Genomic DNA, 14,733 nt, shown 5'->3' on the forward strand with positions numbered 1-14,733 from the left:
GATGAAAATCCGACAATCCAACATTAATACAGCATTGTTTTCTAATGCACAGTCCATATTAAAACTTTGTTTTCTAGTTCAGGGTCCAGTTCAGGATCGCACATTGCATGTAGCAGTCATGTGTCCTCATCCTCTTTGAATTAGGAGCAAATCCTCAACATTTCTTTCTCCTTCTTGATCTTGCATTTTTGAAGACGAGTCCAGACAGTTACTTTGTAGAATGTTCCTCAATCTAGATTTGTCTGATGTTTTATCATGATTACAGTCAGGCTACATATTTTGGGCAAGAATTCTACGTAACTGTGTTATATTTTTCTGAGTCATCACATCTGGAGGCACTTGATGTCACTTTGTCTCACTATTGGTGACAATAACCTCGATTATTTGTTTTAGGTGGTGTCTATCAGGTTTCTCCACAATAAGATTGCTATTTTTCCCTTTGTAATTGATGAGTAACTTGTGGACAAATAGTTTGAGACTATAAGTGTCCTGTTCTTCACCAAATTTTTGCCAACCAACTTTAGCATCCACTGAAGATTCTTGCCTCAGTTAATTACCATAATTTTCTAACTCAATCATTTTTCTATATGCATTAGTTGCCTTCTAAGATGTTCCCCCTCATTTATCTTTTTTTTTTTTTTTTTAGATGGAGTTTCTCTCTTTGTTGCCCAGGCTGGAGTGCACTGGCATGATCTTGGCTGACTCCAACATCTAACTCCCAGCTTCAAGCGATTCTCCTGTCTCAGCCTCCTGAGTAGCTGGGATTACAGGCTCCTGCCACCATGCCCAGCTAATTTTTGTATTTTTAGTAGAGACAGGGTTTCACCATGTTGGCCAAGCTGGTCTCAAACTCCTGATCCTCCCGCCTTGGCTTTCCAAAGTGCTGGGATTACAGGTGTGAGCCACCCAGCCTGGCCCATTTGTCTATTTTTTAATCTATCTATCTGTTTATTTATTATCAAGTGGACTCATGGATTCTTATTTTATTCATTGTTACAAGCTAAGTTGATATGAGTTGAGTTTCTGTCACTTAAAATCAGAATATTCCTGAAAAGCCTTCAGGAACTTCTGAGAAAAGTGAGACAGCTTCCCTGGGCAATGCACTCAAGAGGTCCTTCTAATCTTCACACCTGCCAAAGTGCTTCCTGATGCTGCCATTAAATCCCTTCTGGCCCACTCTACAAGTCCAAACTCTCTGAAGATCTGGTTCAATGAAGACAAATGTGGCCAGTAAATGGCCCCTAGATCTTTGTGGAGCAATCATGTGAGAACTGAGTATGGCTTTAGGAAGGTGAGGTACTTCTTGCTATATTCAAGGTTCTTCTCACTATCTTCTGTCCCTTCTCAGCAGCTTCACTCAAAGAGCTGGGCCAGCTGCCAACTCCTCTTCCAATGTTTCCAACCATCCCCAGAGCTTCTCCTCATTTCCCTCTTATGCTTAGCTATACCTCTGGCTCTATTTGTTTCAAATGTTGAGTATTATGCCTAAAAAGACTGCTGATAATGGACTTGATATTTTCTGTTTGCCCCTCCAGAACCATTCTTCAACCTTCCTCACCCAGCTCAATGACTGAACTGAACTACATCAACCATACCAACAGCTGGATTCAGCCAATGGTGAGTACTGGCAAGAAATAAGAAAGCAAGAGAGTACTGGGGTATCATTATCCCAAATTTCACCCTTTCCAGCTCACCATGGATGGCTATACTCCTCTATCAAATCCTTTTTCCACGTAGCCATCTTCCTTGAGTTCTGGAAACCCTAGTTTTCCTCTCTTCAGGCCAGAAGTATGGCTAGCTCTGGGATATGCCACCATTGCCTGCTGGTTTATCTGAACACCACTGCATGTTGGTTTCACTTAACCCCGACTACACATTTGAAAATATTTCCTTAATTAAACTTTCCTCCATCACCCCACTTGAATATGCATTGTTTTACCCACAAAGCAAAAGACACAGATGAGGGTGATGACAAGGACACATCTTCCAGAGAGACATGCAGCCGGTGGTCAGCTTTGGTATTGCCATCTTTTTTTGTGCCTAATGATTTATGTCTGCCTTTCTATTTCCCATATAAATGGTAATATAGGAAAGTCAACACTATTTCCGAATTGTGACCACATGCCACTAAAAGAAATACGTCTAGTAAAGCTCAAACTTTAAGGTTTGCTCCTTCTGTTTTCCTAGCAGTGAGGAAAGGTCACAAAACTCAAAGTGCCAACTTACATAAAAGTTCTTTCAGGGAGACCCAAAGGAATCTCCAAGTTTTACTTACTTACTTACTTACTTATTTGAGACAGACTCTCACTCTGTCACCCAGGCTGGAGTGCAGTGGCTCAATCTCAGCTCACTGCAACGTCTGCTGCTCAGGTTCAAGCAATTCTCCTGCCTCAGTTTCCCAAGTAGCTAGGATGGCAGGCGTCCGCCACCACGCCCAGCTAATTTTTGTATTTTTAGTAGAGACGGGGTTTCACCATGTTGGCCAGGCTGGTCTCAAACTTCTGGCCTCAAGCGATGCACCTGCCTCAGCCTCCCAAAGTGCTGGGATAACAGGCGTGAACCACCACACCCAGCTGGAACCTCCAAGTATTATTTAATTCACTTGTTGCCCTTTACTATGTTTTCTATACACATCGACATCAAAACCCTTCTCAATCAGACACAGTCATGTCATGATCAGGTGCAAGATCTACTGCAAGAAATTAATGAAATGGGTATTTGAATCTCAAATCAGTGAATGATTTAATTTTTAAATTTTATTAACAATCAATTCAAGGATAGATCCATCACAGTATTGCTTTCAGTCACTTGCATTCCAAAATGCAGCCAGCCAAGTGGGATTTGGATATATTCTGCTATCTTATCAATTCACCATTCAGAGATCTGGTGATTATTGCCAGTTGACCAATTTAACTCCCCCTATATTGAGGAATAGTTTATTGAAATCTGATTACACACATGTGAGTGTTTGGCATTACCCATTATAACTGTCATTGTTAGAAAGTGGTTGCGGATTGCTTAAGAATCCTGTCAAAGATAGGCAATTTATTCCAACTCAGTACCATCCTCTCAAAAGCATCTCCCTCCCAATCACTGAAAAATCAGTATTCCTGGTATACCTGGTCCTTCTCCTTTGGCAGGAAACACACAAAACAATTTAACTCAAACTATAATCAGTTACCTGTAAGTCTGCATCAAATTCATGTTTCAGGTGTGCTTCTTCTGCAGCCTCCACCAGACGCTAAAAGAAAAAAAAAAAAAACAGAAGACAGCATTAAGGATCAGAATTGTGGCCTGAACCCCATTTCTCCATTGACCAAAAGTGACAGATTGTATCATGGCTCATGCATTGTGATCTGATGCCTTTGCTCCCACAAAACTGAAAATAATCACATCAGTGTCAACATTTGGATTCTGCCTTCATCATTCAATCAATAATTCTTCCAATAAATATTTATTGTTATGCACACATTTATAAATGCACATGTGTTCTGCATCCATTTACATAACAATTCAGACACTGGCCCTTGAGGCCCAATGCAGATCCAAAACCCACCTAGCATAGTGCATTCCTTAGGTATAGAACGCCCTTAGTCAAGATTTATTGCCTTGAATCGAGTCCAACTTTAAGTGGGCTAGCTTTCTTCCCCAATATTTTGGAAAAGAGTACTTATTTTAATTCCCTCAATCATTCAAGGTCAATTCTTTCTGTACCCAGTTCTAATATGTAATTATCACGTGACAGTTATTTGCATTTTATGGTCCATCAATGCCACTGTGACAATCTGCAACCCAATAAAGCAATCACTTAAATTAAACGAATACTCAGGACCCACAAGAACACAATTCTTGTTATTCTTCTCGGCCAGTGAAATTCGACACATTAATATTCTTATGAAACCCATTTCATGATGCCTTCATTTAGACAATTATTCAACAATCAAAATCATTTTAATTTAATTTGATTTTGCCAACAATATTTCCCACCTTGAAAATGTAGGCTAGAGGATATTACAGAAAATTCTCATTTGGTGAAATAATATTTCACTGAAATTACATCAAACTAAAAGCAAAATCTTAGATCCAAGCAAAAATTTGACCACTTCTATTTTTCCTATGGTCACTCTTGTATCCTATGCTGTCTTTAACTTGCTTTTTCTTGACATAATATAGGTCTGAGTTTAATAGGCCACGTGTGAAAAATGATGGCATTAATATTAATCTCTAAATGGTCACAAATTGACAGACAAATGTCCCATGAATAATTATTAAATTGGATATGGAAGTGAAGAGGCTGAAATATATTTGGGTAACTTTAAGCAGCAGTATAGAGCACCAAAGCCCACTTTCGCCACAGGACATATGAAGAAAGAGACTGGCCAGCCAGAGACAGTGCTGCCCACAGACAGGAATTTGGCAAGGGTGGAAATGTGATTTCCCAGACTATCTTCAGTTGATCAGGTCAGGAAGGGTTTTTTCCTTCACTGGTCAAAGAACAATCCCCAGAGAACATCAGAGGCCAGAGCCATGAGACCTGGTCCTCATTCTAGCCCGGATGCTAACTCACTACAGGTCTACAGGTGTAAAATCTTGAGCAGGACCCTTCCCTTGTCTGAGCCTCAGTTTCCTCACCTGAAAATACAAAAAGTGGTGACCCTAGAGCAGTGCTTCTCAAAGTGCGGTCCCACATTGGCAGGATCAGTTTCACCTGGGAAATTGTAGCAGTGCCCATCCCAGTCCCACCGAATAAAAAGTTCTGTAGGTGAGGACCAGCAATCTAGTCTAACAAGCCCTGCAGGTAGTTCTGATGCCACTAAAGTTTGAGAACCACTGCCTAAAAACAGCATTCATCCCATTCCTCACCTCACTCCTGATGCCTGATTAAACCTCCAAGGTTTCTCAACTCTTATTTAACTTTGTAAAATCTATGTACCTAGGCCAGGCATGGTGGGTTCACACTAGCAATCCCAGCACTTTGGGAGGCAGAGGCGGGCAGATCACCTGAGGTCAGGAATTAAGAGACCAGCCTGGTCAACGTGGCAAAAACCCCATCTCAACAAAAAACACAAAAATTAGCCAGGCGTGGTGGCACACGCCTGTAGTCTCAGCTATTCAAGAGGCTGAGGCAGGAGAATCGCTTGAACCCAGGAGGCAGAGGCTGCAGTGAGCCGAGATCACACCACTGCATTCCAGCCTGGGCGACAGAGTGAGACTCTGTCTCAAAAACAAAAAACAAAACTTACATATTCCTACCTAAAATACTGTCACTTTAAGACATAAAATCTTTACAGAAAAAAAGACGTAAGATGGAGGGAATGAGAAACAGAAACGTAAGAAGAGGAACAATCTACAAAGATCAGGTAAGTGGGCCCCAAGCGTTCATTGGGTCACTGTCTTCCTAGAATCATTCTAGTCAATGAAGCTTGAAAGCCTTCTGGGATCACATGGTACAATCTGCAAAAACACTGTGGATCCTGACAGATGAGTGAAAGGAAGTGATATATAAAAAGAAAGAAAACTATGTGTTTCTGAGAGCATATTCGCTTAATCTTTGTAATAGATTTAGAATTCCTATGCATGTATCATGAAATCAGTTACATATTGAGCTTTACAGAATGTGTATTAAATATTATGGATGTCTGAATACTTACATTATCAAAACGAGTCATACATTTGAGCATTTATTTACTTCAACACATAAAAAATGGATTTTTAATGGTGTCTACGCACTGAGAATCTAGAGAAAAAAAGTTGATAAAATGTTTAAATGATCAAAAGATAAAGTAGAACTACACAATTACCAAGACAGACAATACTGAAAAAAAGTAAAGAATTGGAAAGGAAAAAATAATAATAATAAAGTCATGTGGGACCAACAAAAAAGAGAACAGGATGAAAATAATAGGCAAGTTGAAATCATCATGAAACAGTACCCATGAAATGTATTTCATATATATTTTATTTACATATGTGTGTATGTATATGTGTATGTATATGTATACTGTACAGTCATGCAAACTATGTAACATATTCCTATGTAACAAAACATAAGGTATATTTACACCATAAACCCTGCAATACAAAGCAGGTAACAATACAAGAAGGTAACACTGGAAAGCATCTGATAATATTGTATTAACTACTAAGAGCAGCCAGAACACTGCACTCTGTGCTGAGTGAAGTAAATACATGAGAATTTGACCTGCTAGCAAGTTTTTATGTTCCTGTTCAAGTTAAATTTGCCGCATGCCTTTTTTTTTTCTAATAGGGAACTCTTCGCAAATTTGCACGTCTTCCTTGCTAATCTCCTCTGGATTGCTCTCATTTTAATATATGTGCTGCCAAAGCAAGCACTGCATGTCTTTTTTTAAACTTAATTTACCCCACATATTTCCTTCTCCATCCACGAAGATATTTTTTCCATCATTCTCACTAGAAAGCTTTAGGAAACATGATTCAAGAAATGATAATCAACCAGCAGCTACATGTAATAGTTGTTTCTTATGAAGCAAATAGGTATCCCAGAAGAGGGCTCTTTGAATGGATACACCCTGCAAGCAGCACCCACCAGGTTGTCCCAACCTGCCCTCTGATGCCAATGGGAGACAGGCCTACATGTTCTGGGAGAACTCAGGAGATGCCCTTCCAAAACAGGCTCAGCTGTTGTGTACGACAGTCATGAAAAATGGCACATCATCAAGAACTATGTGTCTTGTGGAAAGAACAAAGGACAGTAATCTTTCCTCTGAAAGTACTCTTATAAAGGTAAACAAATTAAAAGAAATGTTATTTAACAAGGAAACCATCTTCCATAGATTTACCTAAAACAGGCTGGGCGTGGTGTAATCCCAGCACTTTGGGAGGTGGATTGTATGAGCCCAGGACTTCAAAATCAGCCTGAGCAACATGGCAAATCCCCATCTCTACAAAAAATACAAATTAGCCAGGCGTGGTGGCACCCACCTATAGTCCCAGCTAGTGGTGAAACTCAGGTGGGAGGATCACTTGAGCCCGGGAGGCAGAGGCTGCAGTGAGCCAAGATTGCACTACTGCACTCCAGCCTGGGCAACAGAACAAGACCCTATCTCAAAAAAATAAAAAAAAAAAACTGAGTCACGGGGATAGAAGTTTCTACTGTGTTTTGTTTTGTTTTTGAGACGGAGTCTCGCTCTGTCGCCCAGGCTGGAGTGCGGTGGCGTGATCTCAGCTCACTGCATGCTCCACCTCCTGGGTTCAAGCGATTCTCCTGCCGCAGCCTCCAGAGTAGCTGGGATTACAGGCACGCGCCATCACTTCCAGCTAATTTTTGTATTTTTTAGCAGAGATGGGGTTTCACCATGTTGGCTAGGCTGGTCTCGAACTCCTGACCTCAGGTGATCTGCCCACCTGGGCCTCCCAAAGTGCTGGGATTACAGGCGTGAGTCACTGCACCTGGCCAAGTTTCCCCAGTTAATAAAATTAAAATACATTGATTAATCATCTAACAGAGTCAAGACCAGAGAACTTCAAATTCTGATGCTTGCCAATAGAAAGCAACAGCCTATTATTGACATCTCTTTTCTTAGCAAATGTCATTATAATCATCTAAGTCCAATGAAACATGTTTTTAAAACAAATTTACAGGTAAGAAAAATCCATTAAATTTGCTAATATTTTAGTTATTATATAAGAAACTGCCACTGAGCCTGGGGAAAACTGTTACTCTTTTATACCTATTATAAAGGCAGTGTACTTTTAATAATAATGTTAATTTTCTTTTATATGAATTCCTTTTTTAGGTCAACAAATGGGATTATAGAATTGTGAATGTGGTTTTTAATTAAACGTGAATACTGAAAACAAAAATGGCTTTGAAGACTCCAGCCTTCGGAACTGAGCTGTGAGGTAAGAGAAAACAGCAGTTTTGCCCACAAATCTTTTATCCCTTGTTTAATGCCAAAGCTTTTCCTTACTCAATAAAAATGATAACAATATACTGGAATATACATCCTGGACTTGGAACAAAGCACCTATAAGATAAAAGGTTGTACTTCATGAGTTGATGCACATTTCACTGGCTTTTTATATTTCTATATAACTCATCCCTTTTAGTGAAATAAATACAAACAAGAGCCATCTTTATAAACAGACAATGCTAGAAGCCATAGACCACAGATAGTATTTACAGCTTTGGTGAAGGCGAAGTTGCCAAGGGGAATAGCGGGGATATTAAAGCATTTCATTTAAAATCACATCTTATTTCTTGTTACAATGACCTTATGTATATCCGCACAACATTACAGAATGCACAGTGTCCCATTTCCTCCCCGCAACACGTAAATCAGGACTAGCGTTAAAGACATGGTAGAGGTCAAACTTTCCATCATGGGCCAGAAGCGGAAAACCGGACACCATGTCTAAGTAAAAACTGGATCAGAAAAAGAAAATGATTTTTTTGTCTTCATGTATTTTATGTTTTTGTTCCTGGCCATTTTGGCTTAACAAGGGGAGAAAAGAAAGAATTGTGCAGTGAGAGGCGGGAAGGTAATGGAAAATGTTACTACACTATCAATGTAACTTAACTGCTAGACTCCTGATTTTATCACAATGAACAAATTGTGTACAAATAAAGAAAATTTCAAATAAAAATCCCTAAAATGGGCGGTAGGGACAATTATGGATGAAAATCCCCCCAAAAAAACAGAAATATAAAAACCATACGGAACAGAAATGCAAAAAGTTATTTTTATTTCTTATGTTAAAGCTAAAAAGCTTTGGGTTATAAAATGCTGTTAAAATGGGGTGTTGGAATTTAATAAAGATTTCAAAGCACTTAATATATTTAGTGGTTTCCATATAATGTTTTGCAACAACACATTTAATACTCATACCAGGCTGGCTTTTTACTGCCTTTTTTCTGGAATGAATATATAATTCTTTCTCAAATAAGGTTTAAGCTCAAATGGGGGGGACTCAAATCCATAATCATGAACATGGATTTGGGCTACACGAAGGGTTAACTTGGAGTTAGTTATTGAATTGTCATTAATACCAGAGTTAGAGGTCACATGACTCTTCCTTTGAATCAACAAGAGTTCAATGTGTAGAAAAATGGCCAAACAGAGGAATCAAAAAATAGTAGTAATTACTATCACAACCATACCCAGAGTGGCATGGTTGAACTGTTACCCTAGATTCAGTGGCTTTTGTTTTTTGTTTTTTGAGATGGAGTCTCACTCTATTGCCCAGGCGATCTCGGCTCACTGCAAGCCCCGCCTCCTGGGTTCACGCCATTCTCCTGCCTCAGCCTCCCGAGTGGCTGGGACGACAGGTGCCCGCTACCATGCCCGGCTAATTTTTTGTATTTTTAGTAGAGACGGGATTTCACTGTGTTAGCCAGAATGGTCTCGATCTCCTGACCTCGTGATCCGCCTGCCTTGGCCTTCCAAAGTGCTGGGATTACAGGTGTGAGCCACCACACCAGGCTGGCTTTTGTTTTAAGGGCAAGAGTTTGAGTTACACCATTTGTCCTTCAGTGTGTACCTGGGACTAATGCGATCCTAGCAGTGTGTTACACAGCAGGGCTTGAACTTGACATGCTGACAGTCTACAGAAGTGAAGACAGAGGAGATCTAAGTCTTCTCTGCAGTCACAGATTTCAAACTCAATCAATCACGGATTAAAATGAAAAATCTCTACCCTCATTAAGGGCACTTAGCACATCAAAAGATGTTTCCAGGAACCCAGGCAAATTGAGATTGATTTGTTTCCCAGACTTATTTCAAACTCTTGTCTTGTACCAAGGGTCAGAAATCATCCATTTAAGAACTGTTACATTGGAGAAATAAAGTAAGTTGTTCAGATTTACATTTTCATTCCTTCTGGTGTTGAGATTCCTTCCCCTCTGTCCTTGGGATAGAGTTGTTTATCACTCCGTAACAGTGTAGATTAATCTTTGCTGCTTTGTAGCTAGCGCAATTAGATGAATATCTCCCAAAGTGTGGGACGGGTACGACCAGTAATCCATGAAAAAAACGTAAGATGGTTCACAGAAAGGTGAGGGACACACAAGGAAAATAGCTATTTCAATGAGAAGGGACAAGTGACAAAGAATGCTGTCAGGAAGCCAAGGAAGCTTCCCAGAAGACATGACATTTAAGCTGAGCTCTGAAGGAGAACAGGAAGGATGCAGGAGAAAGAGAAGTGCTGAAAGAACGTTCCAGCCAATAGGAACATTTCACACAAAGTTTTGGAGGTAAGAAAATGTTCTGGAAACAGCAATTAAGAGAAATATTCTGGAAACAGTTAGTGCTCTGGGACCCACACAGAGGCCACATCAGTGACTGGATGACCATCAGGTAATAAACCAAGGCAAAATGAATAACCTGCAGAAATGGACACAATTAGACAAGAAGAAAGCCAACACACCTTTCCCTGCCACCCTGCAATGCTGCAACTGCAGTGAGAGTCATAGCTGAAACCTTAATAATATTCAGTAGTCCTTATTGATACAAATGTTTTTTACTGTTCGATTCCAATAGAAATGGCACATATAAATCACCAACTATCAGGATGATCATTTCTTTGGAGAAACACAGCTTCTAAGGAGCCTTCATTATTTCTTTGTTCCTGTAGAAGAAATAAGCTTTGTTGCACACGAATGAACATTTTGTATAAAATGACCTTCTGCCTGAAAGCTGCAAAAATTGCTTCTGCTTTAAAAATGGCAAACATTTCAAAGTGGATTATAAAAGCTAATCTATAAAGTTTTTAGAGAAAGCAGGTAACAGAACAATAGAGAAAACACATCGTGCGTGTATGCGGGGAACTTTCTTCCCTCCCTTCACTCCTCCCCTTTCCTGTCTCCTTCAGATTGTATGAGGCTACACTGGCCTTTTACAAGACAAAATAAGCCTAGAGTTTACATCAGAAGACATGATCACAATCAATAACAAATTATCTTTGTTTCCACAAAAGATGCCTGTTATCAATTTGAGGCTGATTAAATTAATACCCGTTATCAGTGTGAATGGCCAATTTCCAAACCAAAGCCATCACATTCTACATCTAAGCCTACATTTGCCAAAGTGCAACATTTGCAAAGCCGCTGAAGATGGAAACAGCCAAACTTTGTTCAAAGGGCTGCCCAAACACCAAGGCAGCTCAGGGAGAGGTAGGAAGAAGAGACAACCTTCAATTTCAGCCCAAGTAATTTTTCCAAATGACCCAGTATTTTAAATGATGTTCTTCTGCTTACATAGCTCTCCTGGGAATGTTTTAGAGTTGATTATCAAAATCAAGGCTATTTAACCATGAAACTTTAAAAGTCCCCGCAGGACCCTTCAGTTCTGAGGTAACTGCACTATTTCCTTTGTGGGCAATGGAACTGTCTTTAACTTCCCAAGGGGATAGTCCACAATGAATGGGGACTATGACACTACATCATCTGAGGCATGAGTCCCCAACCCCTAGCATGGACCAGTACTGGTCGGTGGCCTGTTGGGAACTGGGCCGCACAGCAGGAGGTGAGTGGAGGGCCTGCGAGCATCACTGCCTGAGCTCAGCCTCCTGTCAGATCATCAGCATTAGATTCTCATAGGAGCATGAATCCCATTGTGAACTGTGCATGCAAGGGATCCAGGCTGCATGGTCCTTAAGAGAATCTAACTAATGCCTGATTATCTGAGGTGGAACAGCCTCATCCCAAAGCCATCCCTCACTCCCCCATGCAAAAATTGTCTTTCATGAAACCGATCCCTGATGCCAAAAAGGTTGGGGACTGCTGACCCAAAGGATGAACATTTGCTCTCCAAAATGAAAGGAAATTTCCTATCACCAAGGCCTCCGATTGTGGTGAATAAAATTCTGTTCCAGCCCTTAATTATACCTTTCCAGGGCTTACTCAGAAGGTGTTGACTAGAACTCACAATGGCAGAGTATTGAAGGTATTGCCCAACTAGCCAAGGAAGACAGGGACATCTGCCCCAGATAAGTCACAGCCAACATAACAAGGTGTTGGTACTGGTAAGGAAGTCTGTCCTGCAGAGAGTTTCCATTCCTGGTTATATCACTTTTCTGTCACTTCTGTTTAATTTAGCAAGTACTTGTTGAGAACCTATTAGGTAACAAGAACATCACCAAGAACTGAACCCCAATAAATAGATAACTGAGGCTTAGGCCTCAAGAAGTTTGGGATACATTTTGTTACAGTAGAGTCAGAACAGGTCTCAAGAAATCAAAGACAAGAGTTTGAATCCAGGTCTTCCTACTCACTGACTCTGGGCAAGTCTTAACTTCTCTGAGTCCTGGTTTTCTAATCTGATGAACTCAAGTAATAAAACCTTTAGTCTGTACCTCAATGTGTGAATCTGGTGTGAATATACATACAAAAATTTCCCAAAGGATTCCGCACAAGTGTAAAATATTATTAAGACAGGGTAGAGGAAGAGACAAGATTTTCCAGCATAAAACAGCTTGACTGAAACAAGGAAACTTCCTAGAGTCACTGCCTCCCACAGTTGGCTCTCATATGGGGAGAACTTGGAACAACTCCCCAAGTTCACAGTTACATGGAGGTTATGTGAACGTTAATTCTGCTGCCAAGGAAAGGACTCCAAATCTTGTGTTCGAAAACACGAGGCTGTGCATCTGCTCCTTAAGGGCGGGTTTTCAGAATCCACCACTCTTTCAGTTCCAGAGGTAAAATCTGTGATCAGTGAGGCTGAAAATGGAATGAGGCAAAGGCCTTTATGGAAGGGTTTGACTGATGTCCTCAGAATGGCAAAAACACAGAAATTAAGCTGTTTGCCAAAGCAAGCTCCTTTGACAGATGGCACCTGTGAGACACTGGACAGGATGGTGAGTGTGAGGCAGCTCCTTGCCCCCGGGCCCACTATGGCCAGGGAAGAAAATTTTTCTTTCTCCTTGAAAATGAAATAACACTAACAATTTCCATGTCCATTCAGACTTTACCTTCCCAAGATGGATTTTTATATAAATTTGATGCAGAGAAAAATCTGTTCCAATTCCCTTGTTGTTCTTTCCTTCCAACTATCCATCCAAATGTTTACCAGGCAACTTCAGTTTGGGAAGAAACATATCGTGTTGGTCCAGGGAACAGCCCCGAGGTCTGACAGCTTGAATTCAAATCCTGCCTCCAGCAACTTTATAATACCTCTCTGAGCCAATGTTCTTGGCATTGAGTAAATGTCCACTAACGTTATCTTGCTGCTGCTGATGATGATGATTAATTATGTGGGAAGAATTACTCTAAGGGCTGACGCTATGAAGATAATGGCACTCTCACACAGTTCAGTTGGGAGAGGAGGCAAATAACTAGATAATGTGGCGTGGGCTAGAAGAGGAGGGCCACACAAGATGATAACAGCAATTACTGAGCTTCACACTGACTGGCCTGTGTGCCAAGCTGTCCTAAGTGCTTTAGTCATTGAATCCAGCAAATCCTCACAACTGCTCTATAAAAGAAAGCACAGATACCATCCTAACTTTACACCAAAGGGAAGAGAGGCTATAGCGCTGTGAAAACCAAGGGCACAGAGCACCAGTGCAGGAATGCTCATAAATGATGCAACAGTAAGCTGGGGTTAAAGGATGAGTGGAAGTCAGCCAGGTGACCGAGAGAGGTGACGGCAAAGGAGCAGCAAAGGCTCCAGGGCGGGAGCCTCCTTTGCCTTGTCTCTCCTGTCTGCAGAGCTGCAGGTGTGGAACGGGAAGAGGGGAGAGTGCAAAAGGGCAGGCAAGTGGGGCTCAGATAAGCAAGGGTGTTGGGCTAGGCTAAGGAGTACTGTGGCCTGTGTGCAGCGGGAGGTCTCATGGGCCATAAGACCCACATGATCAGACCTGAACTTTAATTCATCTTTAAAAGTAATCTGGTGGCAGTGCTGAAAAAAATTAGAAGAGGATAAACCTGAAACAGGGACTGAGGCAGAGAGACCACTTGCTTTAATGCCATTTATTCCACAAATACCTTAATCCATGAGCAATTCCTGTGGCCTCTCCCTCCAAAATACACCCCATGTTTCACTACTTTTGTCATCCTCTCCCCTATTATATCGCTAGCAAAGCCATGGCCATTTCTTCTCTGGAAACCCTCAGCACCCTAACAAGTGTCCAGTTGGCACTCAGTGCCCTGGATCCCATTCTTTTTCTGGCAATCCCACATGGTTGCCAGAAAAAGCCTTTTAAGAACAATTCCGATGGCAGCGCTCCCCGTTTGAAACCCACCAGTGACTTCCCATTAATCATGACTATGACCCATAAGGTCCTTTGATCTGGCCCAGTACCCTCAGATCCTGACTCCCAGCCAGCTTTCTGGCCCCAGACCACTACCAACTTGTCTCTGTCATCCTGCTGTTCTCTTGACCAAGGATATTCTTGTCCTAGATCCTTGTATGTTTGGCTGCCCCTCATTGGTCACTCTGCAGCTCAAATGACTCCTCCTCAAGGATGTCACCCCCACCCCACCCCCTAACAAAGGATTGAGCACTTTGTGCTCAAAGCAGCACTGAGAATATGGCTAGTGCTCAAAATGCAATTGGACAAATTAAAAAATATCTATTACTCACCCTACTGGGTGCCAGGCACTGTGTTTGTCTGGGAATATAAGGTTTATAAGACACAGCTGTTGTCTTCAAGGACATTAAAGTCCAGGATGGGAAAGAAACGAGTTGTCAACTGCAACACAACATGATAAAGGCTCTAACAGGAGCTAAGCAAGGAATCCTACAGACCACC

At 41.2% G+C, this 14,733-nt stretch overlaps 1 protein-coding gene across 5 annotated transcripts in view; it reads right to left on the bottom strand.

Moving 5' to 3' along the window:
• Positions 1 to 14,733, bottom strand: part of CACNA2D3 (calcium voltage-gated channel auxiliary subunit alpha2delta 3) — a 959,332-nt gene that overhangs the window by 690,466 nt on the left and 254,133 nt on the right. For all 5 annotated transcript variants that reach the window (XR_010122405.1, XR_010122406.1, XM_055273813.2 and 2 more), the window contains exon 4: positions 3,182 to 3,241. Coding sequence is in view for 3 of the 5 variants with exons in the window: in XM_055273813.2 (XP_055129788.1) it covers positions 3,182 to 3,241 (60 nt within the window). In the remaining 2 variants the exon portion in view is untranslated. The remainder of the gene's footprint in view (positions 1 to 3,181; positions 3,242 to 14,733) is intronic.

This window comes from Symphalangus syndactylus, chromosome 1 (genome assembly GCF_028878055.3).
Source record: "Symphalangus syndactylus isolate Jambi chromosome 1, NHGRI_mSymSyn1-v2.1_pri, whole genome shotgun sequence".
Lineage (NCBI taxonomy): Eukaryota > Metazoa > Chordata > Mammalia > Primates > Hylobatidae > Symphalangus > Symphalangus syndactylus.